General features: G+C 38.3%; 2 protein-coding genes across 5 annotated transcripts; one reads left to right on the top strand and one right to left on the bottom strand.

The window, feature by feature from the left end:
• Positions 1–6,958: 6,958 nt before the first annotated feature.
• On the top strand, positions 6,959–9,677 carry LOC143471163 (uncharacterized). The gene is made up of 8 exons (XM_076969544.1): positions 6,959–7,120; positions 7,217–7,413; positions 7,520–7,648; positions 7,733–7,886; positions 7,985–8,158; positions 8,284–8,420; positions 8,786–8,933; positions 9,326–9,677. Exons 1-8 carry the CDS (start codon positions 7,063–7,065, stop codon positions 9,367–9,369), a joined length of 1,041 nt encoding a protein of 346 aa, XP_076825659.1. The 5' UTR covers positions 6,959–7,062; the 3' UTR covers positions 9,370–9,677.
• A 1,495-nt stretch (positions 9,678–11,172) lies between these two features.
• Positions 11,173–22,903, bottom strand: LOC143470729 (transcription factor COE3-like). 4 transcript variants are annotated; one of them, XM_076968998.1, is made up of 15 exons: positions 22,761–22,903; positions 21,186–21,339; positions 20,807–20,870; positions 19,642–19,697; positions 19,488–19,561; positions 19,299–19,367; positions 18,009–18,090; positions 17,737–17,857; positions 16,043–16,170; positions 15,831–15,960; positions 15,619–15,707; positions 15,298–15,544; positions 14,838–15,065; positions 13,819–14,015; positions 11,173–13,554 (listed from the first exon to the last, which is right to left on the bottom strand). In XM_076968998.1, the coding sequence occupies exons 1-14, from the start codon at positions 22,844–22,846 to the stop codon at positions 13,822–13,824; spliced, it is 1,722 nt and encodes a 573-aa protein (XP_076825113.1). In that variant the 5' UTR covers positions 22,847–22,903; the 3' UTR covers positions 11,173–13,554; positions 13,819–13,821. The 4 variants fall into 4 exon arrangements, with proteins under 4 accessions (XP_076825113.1, XP_076825111.1, XP_076825112.1 ...); XM_076968996.1 differs by having other exon boundaries at positions 13,830–14,015; XM_076968997.1 differs by having other exon boundaries at positions 13,830–14,015; positions 15,307–15,544.
• Between the last annotated feature and the right edge of the window lie 1,568 nt (positions 22,904–24,471).

Raw genomic sequence — 24,471 nt, 5'->3', positions numbered from 1 at the left:
AATAGATCAATAACTTTCGAGTAATAGGTTAAACTAAGTTATATAGACTTTAATATTGCACAGCACGTAAAGCATAACCTGTTTTTTTCTATGAGATCTCGCACGACTTACTGCAAAGGGAACAAGTAACAACTGTAACATGTCGATGAAAGTGTAAAGTGCTTTACCAAACATACTAGAGTTACCTCGCAAAACTCGGACCATCACATGCATTGCTGTAAATGCCTTCGCTAAACTGACGTCACATTGAAATTTATTTGAACGCTAGTCTCATTGGACCATTAGACAATAAGTCTATGTGGTTGATTGGTTTAAATTTAAATACAGAGTAGGTCGTAAAGAATCAGAACAGTATCACTCCCGATTTTGATTTGCGATAAAAGTTAAAAGAGTGAGATGGAAGATTAAGCCAGATATTCAATTCTGTGCATGATTCAACCACTGTGAGTGTATTGGTTTGTGGTGTCATGCAGTTGCTTGATGTTTTCAGTTTCTTTGCTAAATCCTGGCGGTTATGGCCAAAAAAAACGGAGGCTGTTTCATTTGACCCGACCAAGTGTTTTCAGAAGTGTATCAGAGATATACAGCTATAGGCTAATAGAGCTTATGGGCAATAACCTAACACAGTGTAGTGCTAAATTGGGGTTGAATTGAGCTTAAAGTATAAAAATGTCGCTTATGTAATGTGATGGCTGCAGTTGTTTAGTTTTGTTAACAATGTCCCTGGATACAATGACTTCGAACCGACCTTAGATATCCTATAAAACACTAGATTGCTCTTCTTATTGTTGTCGACCAATCAAAAATGAAGCCAATTGAAGACATTTGACGACAACGGTAAGGGACCCAAACTGGGCTCTGAACACGGTTTTGTAAGGCTTTTAAGCTGTTTGGTCCAACCTGAAATTGTGAGATTTCTTCGTCAATTTTGCAATTTATATAAAACATGGATAAAAGGGGAACTCAATGCTGTGCTTACGGTTGTGGTAAAAGGAAAAAGAGAGTTAATAGCGCTACAGTAAGCGAAAAGTTAAAGGAAAGAAGTGCCAGTGAAGGGAATTCGGATGATGAGACAAGAAAGAAGATTTGTCATCGAAGAACCTTCCATGCGTAAGCTTTTTTTTTGCATAATAATAGTTACCTAGAACTAATATTTTTCGTGGTTTAACGTTAATACCGGCAAGGCGTTCGGTACCGTATGTAAACTGTAGCGTAGCCTACTGGCACTGACATAAAGTTAGTTGCTTAAAACTGAGTTGCAAAGAGCTATACTGTAGTAGTACCGGCAGGTGTTTTTGTGCAACAGGAATTATTAATTAATCGTGTCTTTGCACCAGTCGTTCAATTTAATGAGCTGTAAGTTCAGACCATCTCATTAACATTGCAACTGTTGTTCATTGGCATGGCGTTCAACCAATAACTTACCTCAGCTCAAAGTGCACCCGAACAGTCTCAGCTACATTTAATAACATAATTTTTTTAAAACATACATTTATAGTACCAGCACACAAGTATATGTACAACAGATTTCCATCAGACTCAGACCGAAGGAAAGAATGGCTTGTGGCAATGCGCAGAGATTGTTGGATTCCCAGCAAACACTCAAAAATTTGCTCAGACCATTTTCTTGAGAAATATTTTGATAGATCAGGGCAACGAAACAGGCTTAAAGATGGTGCTGTACCAACTCGCTTTAAGAAATTTCCACAACATCTTAAAAAAGTAACCCTCAGCTGACTGAATCTGGTGCTCATATTATAAGAAAATATGACCTACTTGGACGGGATCTAGAAGTTGACGAAGATCATAGCCTCAGTGAAATTCCAAACATTCTTGGTTTGTCTGAATACAAAAAGCTGCCATTTCATACATAGCTGGCTATGTTGGCAAAATGGTTGATAAGCAAATTTTGTGCAGTCACTGTAGTCAAGCTCTTGGTTCAACAACCAATTTCCCAGTGTCCTACTTACTGCAAATGAAAGATAAAGGCAAATTATTTAAACCTTCAGAAAGTGTAGTAGTAGTTTGCGAGGAAACTGAAAAAACAGTTTCAACGTCTTCTTAAAACTACAAGAGGAAAACTTCCCCAAGGTAAAATGTAGCAAAATAATTTATATTTATCAGATGATTATTATATTTATATATGTAAACACAGCTTAGTTGCATAATTACAAAATATAGAAGATGATATACAGTATCATATATACCTTGAATTTGTTATGTCGGTTTAGAAAACGGAGTATCAGAAGGTATTGCCACATCTGTTCTGGCTAATATCAACCTATCCTTAGCATTCTGCAATCTTCAATATCACATGTTAGACACAAGTGTCACCAACAACCATATCTTTGAGCTTATAAAGTTAGTTTCAAAAGCATACTGCAAAATTCTACTTTACCACCTTGGAAAAGAGTACAATCAAGAAATTACCTCCAACAAGATACGAGAAAAGTTTAACAAACTTGTACTATTCAGCCATCAGAAATGACAAGTGGATGACTCGTTATTGTTTCAAATTTCAAATGTCAGTCATTGATATAGTAATGTATGTAGTAGTGATTAGTGAATGGTTTTGTTTTGTCTCTTGTTTTGTAAAATTGTACATGTAAATAAATTTGCCTAAATGTTTATGTCCTTTTTTACCAAATTTTACTCGTTTCACAATAGGGTGCTACAAATCAGATTCTTATTTGTAGTTCAAGTGTGGCACAATACAAAACTAGCCCTATAAACTACAGTTAACTGAACATATTTCCAGACGTGTGCAGTCAATACTTTGACTTTGAAAGTAGGCTACTGGCAAGAACGATAACGCGGCAATACTAGCCTAGGCATAAATCTCTCAAAATCTTAAAATTATCACTATAAAAGTACCGATGGCGACCAGCCTGGCTGTTGAGACTATGGCGAAGTCTAACGTCTCGTGCGTTGTTGTTGTTGATCTGTTGCTGACTCCTGCTTCAGAAGGCTGCTACTCAGTTGTCTGTTACCTTCGCTCATATATTAAAGGAAAAACAAGCACGACCTTCTTACTTCAAGTCTTTAATCGAACTGACGTCCTGCGCTCAGACAGTGCAAAACGAAAAGGGTCGGTAAACGAACTAACAGTGCTTAAATAAACATGTGCTGGAAGAACCGCAAGGGCGCCAGCAAGCGACAAAACAAACAAAACACCCAACGGCCGCTACATACATCTTTCTTTCCCGGCAAGAAAATAAGAGGAGCGGAAAGCGATGAGAAACAACATAATGTGGACTATCAAAGCACAATTTAAATATTACAAATTTAGGTATCTTCTCAGCGCCAGTGTGCCAAACTATCGTGCAAAAACAAGAATTGAGAGTATGGCAATGAAGGCCATTAGTGAGACTGGCAATTAGTGCCGTTAAAAGCATGGCAATTAGGGCCATTAAGATAAGCACAATCGGCAATATAACGCTAATACACGTAACACCAGATTGTGAGCGATAATTGTCAAAGGTTATAATAAACCTTTGACAGGCACGACAAAATGACAACCGAGCAATAAGAGACTATAGGTCGAACTAGTTAGAATTTAAATTTATGCGATAGTACACGACTCATGAAGTGTAAGGCTATAGGTTAAACGTAAAACTCAAGTTACCCTTTGTAGCCTTGAGGAAAAAATATACAACAAAATGGGAACGCTTATAAATAAACAAACGCAAAACACAGATTCACCACGGAGTGTTGGAACACCGCGCAGGCCTCTTGAATGACCTTCCACGCGTCGTGCACTGTTTAGCATGCTGTTTCTCCGCCACCCTCGCATTCGGGGTCAAACAAAGTATCATCAACCACACTATCGGCCTGCGGTGGCTTGCAGTTAAAGGCTCGATGACCAAACCTTGCATGGGTTGTAGGTAAGACATTTCTTCAGGGATCACGTCGGGGTCACCAGAATATATGGCGAAGGCTAACGTCTCGTGCGTTGTTGTTGTTGATCTGTTGCTGACTCCTGCTTCAGAAGGCTGCTACTCAGTTGTCTGTTACCTTCGCTCATATATTAAAGGAAAAACAAGCACGACCTTCTTACTTCAAGTCTTTAATCGAACTGACGTCCTTCGCTCAGACAGTGCAAAACGAAAAGGGTCGGTAAACGAACTAACAGTGCTTAAATAAACATGTGCTGGAAGCACCGCAAGGGCGCCAGCCAGCGACAAAACAAACAAAACATCCAACGGCCGCTACAAGACTACTAAAAGAAAAAAGTAATCCAGTATTGACGGTATAGCCTACAATCGAACACATCTCTGTCTGGGATTCGGAACATGGTATTAAAATGTAATGTACGAAGGTACTGTATCAATGCCCATCTCCGATTATTCCAGTAGCCTATCTCTAAAAGAATATCGTACTAAAGCTATGAGTTTTCAAAATATACGGTAACTTAGGCTACATACGGTATCGGCGTATCCTACGATGTATAAAGAGTCCTAGCCCGTATAAGTTCTGAATAACGTTAGAACTAGGCTACTTTTAAAAATATACCGTACTAGAGACAAGACAACTGTCGATACAACTCCATCACAATTCAGCACCACTGTTGGGACTAGCTGACTGGTTCCCTTAATGGCGGAAGTGCAAAGTTTCAATTTGGCTTCAATTTCAGAGGCGAGTTGAGCAATCTAGTGTTTTATAGGATATCTATGGAACCGACCGAGTTAGAAATGAGAGATGTTCATTTCAGATCATCAAAGAGAATCGACCCCTTGAACATTGCTTGATTTATTTAGCATAGGATTTCAGGACAGTTAAGGTTTTTTGTGCGTAGACTCGATATACTGCATTTGTAATGCATTGCTCTACAAGAATTCCAAGCACCAAAATATTTCAACACGGAATTCTTAAGTACGATACGTGATTCTCTTTCAAAGAAGCAATTCTTATGGTTGGATTTTCTACTGAAAAGTGAACGTTAGCTGGCGCTTTAGCGCAACTGATTTAAGCCAGCAAATGTGTCAGTGCCATTCAAATAAACATAACAATTAATCACAACTGAACCTGTTGAATGTTGCTGGATGACTTACGTAGGTAATGTCATGTCGTATGCTCGTATTGGTTTTGAATTGGTAGCAACTATAGTTTCCACCAATAGTTTCAGCTTTACATTACACAAAAGCATTGAACCGATCCGATAACATCAGAATTAATTCTTACCAACTAGATTCACACGTGATGATTGTTTTCTTGGTGTTGCAAAAGGAACAGTTTTAAATTTTATAAGCTTAACCTTATTTTGTCAGAAAAACTATCCCTTATTTTCCTTTTCAATTCGAGAATGCTAAACGCTCATAACAGTATACAGTAGTCTAATACAAATTTACTGAAAAGGCAGGTTCTCTATTCTAGGTTCTATCTCAATTCTATCGCTGGGCCTTCCCGACTCTTTAAAGAATTTTGTCCAAAAATATTTGGCAAATTGCTTTGATAAAAATAAACAAACCCAAAAAACTTTACGAAAACTTAAACAGGCTATCGGGCTATGCATACTGATAAAGACGGCACGTTAGTGGATATGTGATATAACTTACTGTATAGGTTAAATAAACATACTTAATTGGTTTTTCTTGTATAGGTCTACAGGTTTTAATGAAAGTGTTTTGTGATGTGTTAAGATGTTTTATATTATATGACTCAGTCGATTAGAATTTGCAAGAATTTATGCAATTATGGTTCGCTTAATTTTGCAACAACGGTATTAATGTCTACTTTAAAGTTATAGTTATATCATTCTTGTACTTGTTGCAATGATATCAACTAGAAAACGTGAAATTAAATTTAAAAGAATTTTCTAACACGCCGAACTTTGCTAATCTGCAGGCAACCGGAATCCGCCAAGCCCAACAATCGGCGGAATTGTCAAATTGAATTGATTTACGAATGAGACAGGTTTAATGCAAAGTTAACAAGACGCCTGCGATCATTGGTTTCGCTTTAATAAGCCAAAATCAATCAATAAATACATTGTACCAAAACACGGAGATCGTTGGTTTTTGGGTGTCACCTTCTGCGACTTAAGTGCCATCTCACAGCGAAACGCCTTGTTGTATGGTCACAACTTTAACTCGAACGAATTGCCACCGCCAGCAAATTTCCAAGGCTTTGATTGTGTCACGTTTTAAGATGGTTCGTTTCACCTGTTTAAATGGCGTTATTATCGAACCATTTATGTCTTATTAAGTCATCTATTCCGCAACAACTCGCCCTTCCTTATTCCAATTGATTTCAAGTATAGTTCCTGCTCATCTGGCATTAGTAATAGTAATTGACGTAAAATGTACAGTAGAAATGTGTGATTCTTAATTACGAAAAATGACTTATACACAGCACAGGTCTGCTTATCACAGTAAACATCGATGTTGATACATGTAAAGTTGCCGGTTTGTCATTTTTTACCAAGGTTCTCCAAGATTTGTGACTCAGTGGACTTTTTACCTTAGTATTACACATAAGGGTGGAAATTTGCCAGTTTAAGATTTCTGAAAGATAAAACTGATGAAAGCACAAACAAAAACAAGTCATGAGAACTCTCTATAAAAATATAAATATCACATAAAACTGCACTTTTTCTGAAGGTTATTCGCACTGTTGTTGGATAAAAGGGTGACATTTTGCGGCTTTGTCTCTTATCGGAGCAGTTTTGCATGAGCTTAAAATATATTGACAAAATATTTTTGCATTTAAATGTGATTCACATCGAATGACACATTGCTGATCTATGTTTATTATGCATTGATGCATGTCTGGAAAAACATTGGCAAATTGTTATTGTTATTAATTAGAAAGAAAGAAACAAAATTTCTTGGCAAGGTTGCTCCAGAAAAAAGGTTGTACAGTCAAAACTCGTCATTTTGCCCCAAGCAAAATGAGTCACGTTTAATCAAAGACACGTGAAAAAATACTGCTCTGTAGACAACAAAACTGCTGCTTCAACTCGGCTATATAAGCGACTCTGCTAACTCGATTTTCATCCAGGTCGTCTACGAGGTCAGCAAGCAGCACAGTGTCACTTCTAAGACGAATTAAGAAATCTACAAGATGTCTCTCGCTATCTCAATCGCAGTTGTCAGCTTCCTATCGCTCGGTCTTGCTGAAGGTAAAGATCTTGGCTTCAGATTTACGCAAAAATAAAACTAGAATTGCTGCAATGATTAACAGTTTATGTCAAGTAAACGTTTTTGTCTGGTTTTAGATCCCATGCCAATGTGCGACCCACCCATGCCCCCGCCAATGTACACTCAGGTGAGATGGGGAGATGTCAAACCCACCGGTTTTCGTGCCAGATTCCAGTGCCCGGAAGAAGCCTCAGGATGCAACGTGTTTCTCTGCAGCGGTTATTCAAAAGACATTATGAGATCATACATGAACGTTACTGAAGAATCATTAATGGTTAGTACACAATGACGATAAACATCACGCTATTTTATAAATCGGTCCACCTTGTATCTATATATACGCTATTTTGTTATTCATTTGGGTCTGCTTGTCACCACAGGTCGATGGTTTGGAATTGCGCACTGTCTATAATGTTCGGGTGGAATGCGTCTATAATGGCGGATGCAGGAGTCAAATGGGCTTGCCAGGTCGCACCAGGACTTTCGGAACACCAAGAACAACAACAACGGTAATTACTTTCATCGGCATTAACTTGTATTAACAAAAATCATTTATTGTTTCGCGTGCTCCGATAAATCATTCGTTGATGTAGACCACACCGGCACCAACCGCTCCAACCCCAGTTGGCAAGTGCGGCAAGGGATACTTCACCTGCGAAACCAACGAAACAGAATGCGTTGACGAGTCGTTCTGGTGCGACAAAAGCAAAGATTGCGCGGACGGGACCGACGAGAGAAATTGTCCTGGTAAGTTAAACGCAAGACAAAATTTTTTAACCTATGAATAAAAAACCATCTAAATTCTAAAGTATCTTTTTAAATCTTTATCATTTTTGATCATCCAGGAGCATGCACTGAGATCACGAGCTTCCATAAGGCTGGAAACTTCTCTTGCAGCCGCTGGAACTCCAGGAAAAGTGCTTGCTTCTTTCAGTGCAACGGGGAGTTTGTGAGGGACGGGCCCTGGTACACAATGTGCGTTCACGACAAGTGGACAAGAAGAGTTCCGACCTGCAGACGTGAGTAACTGAGTATATCCATCTGCTGGACGTGTTTGTGTGAGTTTGACGACAGTTAAGTGTAAGACCCTGTCTAAGTAGCCTATACTATCGATGATTTGTGTACCAAAATTATTTTATTTTAGTTCGTCGTGTGTCTGTGGTAATCTCAAACGACGGTCTAATTCCGAATTCAATCCAAGTCACTTTCAATGCTCTCAATGATGTCGAAGATTATGTTGTTAATTCTGTGATCGATGTCGATACTAAGATTCCAATGGTGGTAAGTTTGGTTTTTGCCAAGTGCTAATGCTTGCATTAGTCAACTTAATATATGAAGTGGCAAATTAGTCTTTCATAATTCCGATTTAATTAAAACCAGCTTGTATATGGTCACAGCACCAAGATGAAGAATTTTAATTAGACAACTATTTTTGGACGCCATAAAACGTAGAAAAATCTTTTGCGTGATCGTTCTCATTGAAATCTCATTTAGTTGTCAGCGTTTTAGATTTTCATTTTGCCCACAAAACGTTTTATTGTGATAAACTGTTTGCAGGACGCTTTAAAATTGTTTTTTATAGGTGCTAAATTTTAGAAAATAAGTTTTATGATCAATCCACCTTATAATGATATATTTTGCATCAGACTACTTTTAATTACGAAATCAACGACGGAGTTGTCGAAGGCATAATCGGAGATCTGGCGGCAGGAAAAACCTACGAAGTCAATCTTGCAGCTGTGGACGCAGACGGAGTGGAAGGATTTCCGTCAAGATCGAGATACGGACGAACAGGTAAATAATCAAATCATACTTAATAGGCTCAAGAGAAATTCTCTGCTACTCTTGAAAACATTGCGTCCAAGAGTATTTAAACAAAACATGTCCAACATTGGCCAAAGGCTGCGCAGAAAGAATTCGGCTTAAGCTCAATTGCTTTCTTGTGAGAAGCAAATATGTTATTGTGTTAGCTGCGTGATGCTTTAGGCAAAATAAAACGACTTCATGGTCGAGCAGATGAAACGTATAAAGCTGTTTTGTGCAATAAGCCGACTTCTTTTCTGAGTTTCTTCATAAAGTTTGTTGTAGACGTAGTTAAGCAAGTTTAACCCTTGGTGTAGTAGACTTTTTGCATAAAAGACGAATAAACACGAGAGTTTTTCTCACATTTTACATTTCTCATACAGCACCAATGCGCGGAACAGACAAAGATTTTGATGTTGAATCTTGAAAGATGAGTGTAAATTATTCACCAAATATTCTTCTTGTCATGAAGATTGCAATCAAGCAAATGTCATGAAATTAGCCGCAATTTTCTTGTGCGTCTTATACCAATTATATTTACTCTTCCCTGATGTGTCAAGTAATTAATATCGCCAGCTTATGTAGGATCATTGCCTTACAACTTTGCTTTTTGTGGCCGCGTATTTGATTATATTTTGTCATGACTTCCTACTTTCGTTTACATTGTGGTTATAGCCTAACGCTATTGAATGTTCGCGCAAGTTTAAATTTGTTAATAAAACTATTATTACCAAACATCTTTGTGATTCCATATTCGTGAGAGTTCCCCTTCACCCAGAACTTGGTAATAGCGCAGCATTAAATTTATAACCCCACAATTTTGCTAAACCATGTATACCAGTAACCGGTTTAGTTTTACTTTATGTTTTAGCTTGGCAAGTGCTGGGCCCAGTAATCTCTTGTCTTTTACCGTTTGTTGATCTCCTGGTCGTTGATCAAGTTATTTATTCTTCACGTCAGGCCACGATCGCAATGATGTGCATTAAAGAGATTAAGGTAAGCATTGCCCGAAAAAAAAGCGAGTGACACTGACACTTAGCACTCACATAGAAACCGAACAACTATTCGAGATTGGTCGATGAATATCGCAATTTATCCTATTGTGGTTGCCTGGAGGTGACGAGCGTTCTTCAGAGTCATATCTTTTTATTTATTTATCGCTCGTTTTCGAATCACATGGTGACTCACTAATCTTTTTCTGCACTTGTCTTTAACAAGATGTCGGAATTTTAACGACTACCTAAAGTATTTTGAATACGAGGATTTGCCTTAAACATTTTAACTCATGTCGAGTCATGGCTCTCATCGCGATTGCTGCAAACGAAACGCTGCCACATATAAGTCATGTTTATAATTTACTTGTTCGAAGCCATCGCCCTATATGATTGCTAGCATGTGAATTTAATTGAGTATTATAAAGATAGAGAATTAATACTTGAATATAATCGACTCATTATTACCCAGCCGTACCAAATCAATTTTTCCGCTACGGTATGCTTATTTGATCATAACATGTATTCAGTTAAAGACACATAAAATGTATTTTGGAGGTTCGGTAACAATTATCTGGAACGTTTCGTGAGTATTTGAAAAAACCACTCAGTCAGATTTAGCGGGGAACAGTTTTTGTCGGAGGTTATCGTGCAGAAAAAAAAACACGGAATTAACTTGTTTAAAAGCGTTTTCAGTATGTCCTGACTTTTTGCCTACTCTTATGATGAAAGGCAACAATATTTAGTGGTCTTCTGAAGTCAACCGAATGTAAACTTGTAAGAACTGTGCAAAATTTTGGCATTGTTTTCACTTCCAAATTCTACATTTAATCAACAATAACGATAAAGAAAATGTACTCCATCATGTACAGCATATACAGTAATTACATAAACATTTCTAAAAGGTAAGCCCTCAGTTTACATATTAACAATGGATCGCTCAAAACATATTGCTGACGCAAGCTGTTATGGGCGAGGTGTTGTTAATATAAACGAAAAACTTCTTTCTGATGCCATCGACAGGAAATAGTTTTCTAATCATCAAGTAAAAGCAGAAAACAAGTTTACGGTCTTTACGTAGCTTCGGAAGAAATTGGTCGACGTCGTGTATTTTTTTGCGTCACTATATGCTGGATAACAGCCGCATGCGTACATCCTGCTGCAGGCTTGCAAAACATGTTGTGTAGGATCAATACCTTAATACGCTGTCTGTGTTGTAAGCAAAATCAAAATCCGGGCTCTTTACAAAAGTCTCACTTTATTGTTGGCAGAACGAGAAAGGTCTTGAAGAACGTCATAAAAACACGCTTTACAAAAGTCATCAAAAAAGAGATAGTGAGTATAGCAAAGAAAAGCAGCGGTAAAAAGTTCGACGTAAATCAATGATAAGTTGATAACACGTGTACATTGGATGTTCGTGCTATAACCTTTCAAAAACGGCGTTGGAGAAAAGTGACCCCTGAGCGCCATAGAAATTAAAAGAAACAGAAAATAGTTCGATAGACAGAGCGCCAAGCGAACAGATACAAAAGTTACGCAAAAAATAACAGCAGCAAAGTGGCGAAAAAGTTGATCGACCACCAAAAAAACGATCCACTTGTTCGATACGAATTGCACACGACGCGATAAAATAAACACGATCAGCGATGAAATGACGAGTTCGTTCAAACAAGAGCGTTGTTGTCGCGTGATAGGTAAGAGCCGTACTTGTAACCTGAACTTGGTCATGATTTTCCCAATTTACTTGGTATGCGATTACGCCAGCTATATGCACATGTTATTGTTAGGTTGATTTACATCCGCAGTAGAGTTTATCAAGATATTTATCGTTTTTTCGGCGCATTTTAGAAAGGGCGAATCGATCATTTCGACTTAAAGCAATCCGCAAGAAATGCAGAGAATTATTTGATCGTGAACGACATTTATGATCGTCAAAGCGAGAACTGACTTAAATATTTTATCATCAAAAACCATCGAACCCGTCAACGACCATCAATCTATCCCATTTCGTAAATGTTTCGTCGACCCACCCCCTGTAAATGTTATTTGCTTGTAGCGGTTAACTAACGGGGTTCAATTTTATCAATAAATTACCTTATCGAGTAGAATGATCAAAACGAAAGCAAAAAGTATAACCACATAACCTATTACTAACAGCTCGTCAGCGTCAACGATAAAAGGGAGTGTTTAGTTAGTTAGATGGACACGACATCTTGGGGAGTGGCTTCATCTTTGAATTGTCACACTCTTGTTACATTAATTACGTTTGGAAAAACCCCTTCGGTTGCCAGTGGTTAACCCGGGCGCACAATTGACTCATAGTATGGATAACTACATCGGTTATTACTACATTGTAAATTTACAACTGACCGCAAACTGGCACAGTCATGTACTTCGTGGATGCAATTTTACCGCTTGTTTGTGAGGACAGTTCGGTAGAATTTCTTGTTTGTTAGCATTCTTTGTTGTCAAGTAATCTCTAATTTATAATTTTACAGTTGAGTGAAACAACTTTGTGTGGGACTTTGTTTATACGACTGAATAAAATGATTTCAAGTTTGAACGTGGTTAACACTGGAATATTTTTAACAAACATAGCAATGCAATTATCAACATAATAACGTTACATAAGCTTCTGAAGAAAAGGTGTATTAGACTGACCGAATATCATGTAATAGTTAGGTTATGTTTTTTGAAACTGGTTTTGGTTGGTTAAAATCGGTTTTGCGCTAAGTCTAGCTACAACTTTTAGTATAGCAAAGCTAGTTCTACCAAACTTGTAATTTGATATTGTTTAAAGTTAAGACGGAATTATGCCGCAACAACCAAACAGTACGCTTAATTCTGTTCTTATCAATAATTTCTTACTCTTAATTTCTTTCGCAATGAGACTTATCATTCGATGAGAGAAAAGCGTTATCACCACACTGTGGTCTGTTCCCGTAAACAATCGTTCAACTTCATATCACCACGCAGAGGATGAGCTTATGTTGCATTATTGACATCACATTTTTTGCAAGTTGTACGGCAGGTCAAGTGGCCTAAAGTAAAACAAGCTGGACGAATCAGCATCTATTTTTTGTTGTTTTCGTTTTGTTTGATTACAAGTACAATTACGTTTGCATGACGTACACATGATATAATCTACTTTCTAGGTGTCCAAATCCCCATTTTTGTTTTACGCTGATTCCAAATTTGTGAATTAATTGGTCCATAATTGTCAGATCAACGCATTTTCTCATAACCGTTATAGATAGAATAATCGCTTAAAAAGTTACCACGAGACTGATTGTCAACATATGGTGCGGAAAAGGACTAGAAATGCGCAAAAATGGAACCCGCACGCCACGAATAGCATTAATCCGCTCAACCGAAATAATACTCAGCATCAAATATTTATAGATTGTAACAAACAGAGTACAAAATAGAAAAAATGGAGAAAACCTCCAAATCTTCGTGCCCTGGGGCCGAACAAACCCGACGTGTAGTGTCCTTTGTCGGAATATCCGATTTTGAAGGAAATTTAACGCTAGGAGTGCTTTCTCAGCTCCGGGCTGTCATCAAGCGGATTGTTTTTGGCTTTGCTTGTGTCGCTACATTCTAGCTGTACCCGTTAAGGGCTGCGAATTCAAATGTGTAAAAATAAATTAATATACCTTGTTTTGTATTTCACATGTTATGTTTTATTAGGTGTACAACACTGTACTTTGAATTTTACAAGCTTGAAGAATATTTCACTCTAGTAAAAGCAAAAACTATGACTAAAATATAACATAGGTGTTCCAAATACGCATTTTATTATTTTAGATAGTGATGGATAAATTACTAATATGACTATACGGAGCACACCAATAAAAAATACAATCAATTTTCATATGACGTACCTATTACATACCATGCATAATAGTAGCAGATGACGCCATGGGGGACGGAGAGTTGTGTGGACGTAGAAGGGGAGCAAAAGCGCTCTTCGGCTTATTTCCGGATATCATATTCGCCGGGGAAAAACTGAATATTCCCGTGGACGAGCCAGACGAGGAAAACGGGTTACCGGGTCCGCTAGGCGGCGACGAAGACAAAACTGCGCCAAAAATAAATGAATTGATCAGGTTGATCGTAGAATCATAGACGGATGCAGCTACGACGCTTGCTACAATATTGCAGTGGTATTCTTCAACATACATTCGTCTGTTCTTTCAAAACCAAGTTGCGCTCTCGTTACGCTTTGTCACAATATAAGTAGGCCCGTTGCTAATATAAAACAGACATCTACTTTCATTGTGGTGAAGTACAACGAAGTCGGGAAAGTCAGTTTAGCATCAAGGTCAAAGACAGAGAATAAACAGAGTAATTTTCAGTGTAATAAGATGCTATTTCAGTCAACACAAACTACTACTTTGTTGATAAACTATGAGCTGTAGCCTGTAGCTACCAACTCAGATCAAAGCACTTGTTGCATTGCTGTTAATTGCGCTAATTACGTGAGCATTTAAAGCAATGTTGTTTCGATTTAATTGCGGAGATACCTCCATTCTTGCTTTCTTAACACCCTCGTATACATTTACAATTATTAACTAGATTACTAGAGCTTTGGGGTATGGTCGAGCAAAAAAGTTTATTGCGGTTCAGGAAGTTGTTTAAGTTTTCTCTTTCTCTTTCTTTTTTCTCTTTACAAAGCGGCTTAGAACACATTAAATTTTTCATTTTGCACCGGACGCAATATGTAAGTTATTGTTTCAATTTAAAAGCTTCCCTTACAATGTTGGCATGCAATGTCGCAGCAGCAGCACCCTACTCGATGACGTGGCCTTATGGCCCTAACTCACTCACATTCATGTACTGCATACCGGGTTAATTAGCATCGAACAGGAGGTAGAAACCACTAAGTGCCAGCTGTACTCACTTCCGGTTCCACTGAACAGTCCCGGAGACGGATTTGCCATGTTTGTAAAGGACGGGGTAGAGGCGGGGTAGGAACTGAACGATGGGGGACAATTGTACGGAGATGGCACAACGGGGGCCACTGTAGTCAGCCCGACCATACTTCCTGCGCTCCCATTTCCGCTGTTCGGCGTCCCTTGTGGGGAATACCCCCCATTCCTGGGTGAAACGCTGTTACCTCTTGAATAGCCTGTAAAGATCACTCAATGCTGATACGTTTGCCGGTTATTTTTGAATGTCAACTCAAAAAGATCCATTATGGCTTTTGTAAAGCGACTGCGCCCAGTAACAAAACAATATTAACTTTATTATTAGCAATATCAACAAATGTGAGCAACTATTAATGTTAATGAACTAGTATTTCGCTATACACAACAAGCTTATTCTACTGTACATCTAAAAATTTACAAGTCTTAACAAACCTATCCAACCTGAATCGCTTGCATCGTAGCGATCGGAAATTCCCCCAAACTGAGTCGCGTAACCGTTCATAGCAACGGCTGCCATGGCGGCAGAGTGCGGCACGAAGCTGCCCGTACCTCCTGGAGGCGAAGTCAAGTGAGAAGGGGGCGGAGCAACGCCTCCTGGAGGAGCAATTTGAGGATGAGCGTTGTACTGCCGAGCAATGAACGCCTCCATGACGTCTGCCGCTCTCTTGAGGACGACTTCCTGTCGGAGAAGCGTTTTGGTTATTTTTGCTTGTTTTTTTTTTCGGAGAGCTATCCCAAAAGCCGGTAACTTACTTTTGACAGACGATCGGGGTCACCAGCGTACCTCGGTACCGTCTTTAACAAACGTTGAAAACCACGATCCAATGTTGCATCATTGAGAGCTAAAAAAACGCGAATTAGATATTTAACCAGAAGCTTATAAATAGGCCACCAAGTGAAATTTATTTCACAATAGAAAGAGCTTGGGTAGCTACGTGAAAACAACATAGAATCAATTCGCTAACCGATATAAGTAAAGCGTCCAGCAGCACCAGTGCAGTATTGTTTATTTTTCAATGACAGAGTTACTTCGACTACGCCCTGGCCGTGAATCGCTGGGGGTGTCAGCACGCGTAGGGCGTGTGGCGTGATTAGCTGCAAAAAGTAAAAACTTGAAACATCCCTAAACCGGAGACAACTGGATTAGAGCAGACATTGCATCAATGTAAATTCTTACTTCTCCCCACACGATCGTCGAACCAAATATGACTTGCAACCCATCGACGAAGCCATCACCAAGAACTATCACTGAATCACCTCCCGTACTCCATCCTTCGCTAGGCATGATTGCTTTTATTTCTGGAGCTGTTGAAAGATAAAAACATAAAATACATTTCACAAAACATTAAAATATGTTGTTAAGGTTTCGTAAATAAAATGTTACCCGTTGGGTCAAAACTCGTTTTAAATCAAACGAAGGTTACAGACGAGAAATAATTCCTAAAATCTTAAAAGTGATCAACAAATTTTATAAAATGCTAAAAATCAAGTCTCCTTGGTGGTAATATATGAGCTTGAACGAGAACGAATCTCTTTCTGTCTCCCGCAGCGAGTAAGCTTCGTTCAAATTTCCAGCCACGATCAATATATTCGATCCATGCATCGAACAAATAAGATTTCTTTAACACTGCAGTTCCCTTTCATTTACCTCGCCTTTTAAAAAAGCAACCAACGCCGCGTAACGATTAATAATATCCGAGCCGCACTGCATTAACATTTGGAGACCAATTCAAACCGTGACAAATTTTATTGTATAGGACAAAATGCCAAACTTTAGACTCAATATGTCGTTTGCGTTCGGTCTGTTCGGTCCGGTCCCGTCTGTGATTCCCATATAGCTGAGTTGGCTTATGGTGTTAATTGTCATAAACACAGGTAAGGTTAAAAAAATCTGTAAGCTTGTACGAATACTGGCTTGGTTCGATTTTGGTGAAAATCAACCCCATGGGACACATTTAGACAATTTATAGACTTCGATCGCGGTGGAAGGTCGATTGGGGTCGTACTGGTGCAGTTGGTTGCACCAATATACAGAAAGAAAAAAACTGAGTACTAGGTTATATTTTCTTCTAAAAGGCGTCAGTGGAAATTATTAAGGCACATTTTACGAATTCGAAGTAATAATAAAATCTGCCAAATCAAAATTAAATTCTTTTCAAATTTAAAAATCTCTCGATTTCCTCATTTTCAAGAACCGCTCTTTAGTCATCGTTTAAAAGTAATTCATCAAGTTTACAGGGGGGGGGGGGGCGACCAAAAAGAATTTTCTTGCTATAACTAGACCGCTTTGCAGAAACCTATCAGCGCAATACTATTTCCAAGGTTCCAGGCCCCAATAGCAATGAGAAGGCACTCATCGATTTGAAGCGAAGTGAAATAACTTTGATTGACACGCGCATGTGGAAGCGGTAATGCGGTCGGGAAAAATTATCGGCCGGCTCTGAAATTAACCGCTTTGATGCCCGGGGTTCCTGACAACAACTGTTGGTCTTTCTTTCGAAAGCTGCGTATTTTTTACAAAAAGCGTAACTTGTTTCAAAGGTAATCCCTTCGGAACAATTGCCTTTTCATACCGGTAATAAGACCCGGGTAGGCTTACACTTAAATCTCTAAACTTATATCATATTTCATGCCCCTTAGGTACAATGCAGGCCCCCTAGGAGCGCGGATAGCATATGAATAATATTCAGAGCAAATAGTGGTTGAAAAATTCGATCCTGTTTTTAAAGCTATCTTTTAATAACTTCGAAATTTATGGAAATCCCAAAAGTTTCTTTTCTGTGTTGGTTAAAAGCTGATCACACAGAGTCGAAACAGTGACGTTTGAGTCATTATTTGGGCAATAAATTTAATTGACAGCAAGCCGCTTACAGCCGGAGGGGTCATTTTTGCGGGATCTTCTACCATGCTTTGAATTGTTATGGACGAACATGTTTTGTGACGTTCCCAACACCACCTGATTATCGACATGAACCGTTGTGGAAACGACAACCTAAAGTAAACAAAGAAACCGGAATTGCAATCCTGTTGGCCATAGATCATCTATATAACCGGACTTTTAAGAACATACATACAAGAAAGAAAATATATGCGAATTGTACAGTAAAGAAAACACGGAAAGAAAATTTTGATTTAAAACTTACCCGAAACCTTCGCATATCCCGCGGGTTACCAGCGTTTTTTAAGCAATTTTGATTGCATTTCAAAAAAAACTTCAAGTAATACCTGAAAAACATTTTACTGATATCAGTGCACTAAACCTCCACTGGCAAAGAGTGAGTAACTATTGGTTGCGGAAGACACAATACGTAAACAGCATGACTCAGATTATATCAGGCAATGAATCGAAAATGACTGTGGCATGGTCAAACGTCAATATACGTCATCATCTACGCAATAATAATAAGACCAATATAATGGCATTAGGCTGATCACACAAGCTTGCATAAGTTAATGGGAACAGCTGCCATGCTTCAAATGCATGTCATCCAAAAATACACGTCGACTTTGAAGACATACAGCCGCGATGCTACGAAGTATTGATTTTTCTAGGCTATAGCGACTTGCAGATTCCCGACAAAGTACGATCTGTGTTGTCCTGATTATCGATTTCCGAGCAGATTTAATTAACATAAGGCTGGGTGAATGACAAAAACTTGTGCGAAGCTAAACTGTAAAATATGGTACGTCCACTGTATGTAGCCAAAAATCAACAACTGTATTAAAATGTACAAATGCTTTTGCGAGGAAAAATCCTTTATCAACGCTTCTGAAGTGGCGCTTCTCTGTCACCGTAATCTTTGGTGATTTATATTGCTGAAAAAAATTTTTTCAGCTTTTCATATAATTGAAAACAACCGCCAACGACGTTAAAAAATATCAAAAAGCTGATCGGCGAAAACAAGCCGATTACTTTATGTCAGAGCCTTTCAAAAATCGTGAGAGTAAAAAGTGATTAATAGTCAGTTAGAAGGGTGAGCCGATACATTATAGCCTAATGTGTTTAAGTTTGTCCAAAAACGCACAAGCAGACAACAGGCCGTTATTTGTTACGCTCATTAACTTTATAGTTAGCAGATACCATATGCTACTTTCGCTTCAGCAACCATCAGAGAAACATGCAAGGCGCTGTGTTCTTGGACTGTATATTGGGGATGCATTACCTTAAGGGCGCATTAAGACATTTTAAAGTAATGATTTCGCCTTCTGACTTCCTAACTTTCTCCACTTAAATTTGCTTTCAATTTCCCGTTTATTGCAGGATTCCAAAAGTACGGGCGTCTTAGCTGAAATGCCACATCCTTTGTGTGTTAATGCAGATTGGAAATAACATGCGAGAGTTGCAATTTTTATAAGCAAGTCAATATTAATCATATATGCGACAATGAGTTTGTTTTTGCATTTGCTTAATTTATAAACCATACTTGACGAACCTCTCAAAAATGAAGGGGTCTGACGGCGTTTCGTTTCTGTTTCCGCAACTTTTCTTGTCGCAGCACCGACTGTAAATTAACGTCTTTTAATTTTAATCTTTACATTTTTTTACCAATCTCCATACGTAGCTGAAAAAACGTGTGTAAATAAGCGATTGAGTCAAATAATTTAATAATTAAAAGTTTCACCTGCACATGATTTCGTGGGTTAGTAAAACTCTTCGCATTTCGGGGTTCTTGTCTTGGCCTTCGTATGGAATAGCCTAAATGAAAAAATTTTTCAAATGTATCAACTATACAAGACCATTAAACTCAGAGTCCATCACAGTTATTTCCACTTTACCTTCTCATTGGAGGCATCTACGAGGCGAATGTAAATACTCTGTTCCATTCGTATACCTAAAACATACTGTCATTGTTCCAATCACTCTTGCGATTCTTATTATTTCTACATAGACATATGTAAGCAGTAGGTAAGACATATGTAAGCTTTAGGGTAAGGCGAGCAAGGCGGTTGCCGTTTAGAAAGCGAAAAACTGGGAAGAAACGCACGGGGTAAATTGTTTTTTGAAATAAAAGTAAAATTTTGTGCATGTTAGAATGCGCGTAAAGTCAATTTTTTTCGGGGCGCCATACCCCCAGAACCCCTAGGAAAGATTGCTACATCTCCCGTAATTTCGGGGCCACAAAATCAAGTCGCGCCATACCTCGCGCGCGCTTCTCCTTCACCTATAGACTCCTAGAGCCACCACTGTATATAAGCGCATACGTACATAATTAGTTCTACGTAGGCATTTCTCCATAGCAATTATATTACAATGAATATTTCAATATTTTAATGTTAAATGTAAAACAAAAGATAATAATTCCAGGAGCGGATGACAAGCGGTTGCAGAAAAGAACAGCTAAAGATTTGAATAAAGCATGGCCGCCAAAAACGTTTACAGAGTGAAACAAAACTTACATTACCATGCTGCTTAACTGCATATTCTATTCATGCCAGAGATTAATAAGCTATTAGCATCGAAATTGATCAAAATTTGTACGTACGCATATCACTGTACATATTTCTCGGAAATTCAGAGACAGTCGAGAAAGTGTTTTATCACGTATTGGCAGCGTACGGTGTGCAGAGAGCAAGTGTGAAGACTTATGTCGAGTAATCTTGAGAAAAGAGTCATAGGAGGTCTCGCGATCGATAGGCGGGCGACATCAGTAATTTTAGGTGGCGTCCAATCAAGACATGGATCGCACTTGCTCGAAAGCGGACTTTCATTACTTCTGGGACCTTGTTTCGATTCCCAAACGTGTTATTTAGGACAACGTGGCAATGACTCTTAATGAACGTAATATCTCGTGTCATTGATCGCGGGTCAGAATTTGGAATAGATTTTTTGGGAGTGACACGCTTTGATTTGAACCCGTAGAAATGCGAGCAGCGATTTTTTTTGTTTACTAATTGCGGCCGCAAACTAATGCAAGAATGAACAAAAATTCAATTATCTCACCGTTCTGATATACAAGTTGTAATCTATAATGCACTCCATTGTTTGTTTTCTGGCCAGGAACTTCCTAAAAATATTGGAATATTGTAAAATACTTGAATTTTTAAGTCGAAAAAAAAACTACTTTTGCGATATAGAAATACAGCAGAGGACGACAATAATAAGCATTTCTTTTAATCGTTCACTTGGTGCACGTTCATATATTGCTATGCTGCTATATATATATATATATATATATATATATATATATATATACGCTATATTGCTATACTAAGGAAGTAGACACAAAAATTTAACAGAATAATAATAAAAATAATAAAGTAAAAATAACTCTTCGTTTTTGAGTTGTTTTTCTTAAATTAAAAGTAATAAAAAAAACTACCGTTTCGTTTTCCACAAAACCAACAAATGCGCTATTTTCGATTTCCACAAGTTGCCCATTTAGATCATGGAGCGTCACGATGAAGTGAAAGAAGTTGCTTTTACGCAAATTACTAGGCGGCTGTTTTTCGAAATGTGCTTCCCGGAGCCCGACCCTGCAAAAAGAAAAATATTTCAGAAAATCCCAAATTTAAAGCGCACAGACATATAAGAAAGACCGGTTATAGCGAATGTCACACTTTATTCATGACTTGTTCATGTTGACATATTTGGTCGCGTTTTCAACTGCCCTTTAACAAAATGGCCGCCGTAATTGGCTACGCGAAAAACGTCTACTTAAAAGTTTACGTTCACATTAAAATTTTTATCAAATCAAAATATTTTGCAAGACTCGAATAAAAACTTACAAAACACGGTTGTCTCACATTTCTATCGCAAAAGAAATTATTTCTCGATAGTAGCCAAGAACGTTGCTAACATTGCGCCATCATAACAACTATTAAAACATTCTTCTCTTTTTTGCTAAAAACCTTGCGTCTGCGTCAAAGCTTTGCTAAAACCAAAAACTTGTATTTTTAATTCGATTTTGCTGTGCAAGTTAACTGCTCTTTGACTTAACAGTACATGGGAAGAAACGCAAAAGGCTGATTTCGAAATCGATCTATCGATTTCGGTTGCATGCTTGCGCGAATACAGCCTCACGTTTGGCTTTGCCTTGCTGAAAACGTAAAGATAAAACGTTACAATTCTCACCTTGTTTACGTTTGAGAAAAATATCAGTCGGCCGGTACGCTAACCTTGATAGAATCCCTTCCCCGAACACAGAGAGTTACCACAACTAACATACTGCTAATACTGAAAGTTCACGACAGACTATGTGAGTTCGGGCCGGATTCCTAAGCTAAAGGACCTGGTATCGGCCATACCAAGAAGAAGACTAAAATTTCTCCTGGGATTCGGAGCGACAGGGGATGCTCCGCCAAAAGTCGGAAGATAAAGAGCAAACTGGGCATTAATAGGACGGGCACGGTTGCATGTCCCAGTGCACCACTGCTAATTGTGCATCAATAGAAGGGTCCTAGCCCGGCGGGAAAACGCGGTGTCCTCGAGAACGACCTTGTCAAAATTTGGCCGATTATTACTAGAGTTGATGAAAAGATTGATGGACGCCTTGCTGCGGGCGCGGAGAGTTACTGAGTATAGAAACGTTGTGTGTACTACGCTCAGAAATATGTTCTAAGATTTATTTCTTGTCTAAAAAACATTTACGTCGTTAAAGTTTTACAAGAACTTAAAAACGAATTCCTATTCTGAACGTGATTCAAAATAACCAAGAATCACTGACTGCAAATACGGTTAAAATTCCAAACTGGGTGTAAAAGTTCACAAATTCAATTGCGCGACAGAAACGTGATTTCTTAAAAATAAATTACCAATTCTCTTGGTTGACAAATCATCGTAAAACAGAAAATTGGAAAAACAAAAAGCCACCCGCTGGCCTTACTCCGGTCTGATCTTTACCAACCAATAACAATGTGTAAAATAAATGTTTCTGAACCGAACCAACTGGTTATACCCTGGCATTGTGTCCACCAGACTGGTCTGAATCCAACCCCTGGCTGGTGAGGCAAGTTGTTGACCGGACATCGCGGCCGATGTCATTCTTGATGTTTATTCTCAGAGAACCTGAACCTTTCTCAAGTATAATGTATCTCAGTAGTTTGCGTGTGTAACGTAGTATATTAGACTCTGCAATTTTGAAAAGATGATCGCATAAATGCGATCAAATTAAATTGAATGAAATCATAAATATTATAACCACTAACGGGGAAAAAATACTGAATTGCTTGAGAAACACCGATACTACTATTATTAACAAAAAATATCTGGGGCAAAATATTACAATGTGTGCAATTTACTCAATGTGGGAAATTTATGTAACAAAGTGCACCGCACTATGGGCTACTTTGCTGTTGTAAAATTAAAAGAAAACTTCTGGTTTTAAAATAAAGTTGGCAAGTTTATTACGAAATTGATTTCACATTTGCCGCTTACAGTGTATATGACCAAGAATAAATTAACGTGAAAAAGACATAAAAAGAATGAAAAAAAATGTGACTGAGATAAACTTCAAGGGTTTCATTATTTAAATATTTTCGATACTAAATACTAATATTTAAATAATTCCACACAAAAGTGCAAAGAAATTTTTCAAATTGTGAATGGGCTGAAATAGCCTGGGCTCAACTCGTTCAGAAACTTGTGTAGCCTTTAGTTCCAGAGCTGCAAGTTTTCCTAATTCAAAATGTCATTTTCATTATTAAACTATTATGTATTTCTATAGACCCACTCGGGAAATATATCTAAATCCAATCTATTTTTGTGTATTCCCGATGCGGCCTTTGCAAGTTGCTCTCAAGATGTTGCCTGCACTTCATATCGGCTCAAAACTACCGCACTGGGATTCAAGTGCAATCATGAAAGTTATTGCACCTAGCCGATGTAGCCTCGTTCTAACTGAGTCCGCTGAGAAATCGTGTATTGATGTGTCCTTCGAGACACGCGACCGTTTTGAAACTACATGCCAACGAGGCCGTCACTTCTAATAGAAGACGTTTTGGTCGGGGGAAAAAAGAGAAAAGCTATGAGGAAGGCTTATAGTGGCTGTGGGACGGCCAACTTGGTTCGCGAACGTTTTATCTCTCTTTTTTGCTGTTCGTTGCATCTGTTGCCAATTTTTAAGAAGTCCTGTGACTCATTCAGAGAACCTACTCCTCCTGATTACAAATGCTCACTAGTATACAGGGCAACATGATGCCACGTCACGAGACCCGGTACTTTAGATTTGAAATTACATTTGGTTGTTTACAAAATGACCGATTGGTTGAATTCACAATACTGGTGGGTTTAGTAGCATTCAAATGTGTACAAGTGAATGTAGACGGCGTTATGCCCTTCTACATAAATCGAAATAGTTTTACCACTAAAGTGTTTGGATAATTTCAATTCGTGGAACACAACGGCGACTAGGATTGTACGATTATATGCTCGCTATTAAAAAGGGTTAAATAATAACAATAATAACCTTTACGGTGACGCCGTAACCCTTATGATAACGCTCGCATTGTCATTCACAATTTGTTGTCAATCGCCATTTTGTGAGGTACACTGTGTCACAAAAGTGTTGCGAATAATATTGATAAAATATGGAAGTCGAAGTTGAAATATAAACTAGGAAATATGTAGATGAACGTTTTATAATTATTAAATATTTTTATCATGTTACG

This window comes from Clavelina lepadiformis, chromosome 9, assembly GCF_947623445.1.
Source record: "Clavelina lepadiformis chromosome 9, kaClaLepa1.1, whole genome shotgun sequence".
Taxonomy (NCBI): domain Eukaryota; kingdom Metazoa; phylum Chordata; class Ascidiacea; order Aplousobranchia; family Clavelinidae; genus Clavelina; species Clavelina lepadiformis.
The sequence above is the reverse complement of the archived record's forward strand: the minus strand, read 5'-3'. Positions and strand labels throughout refer to the sequence as shown.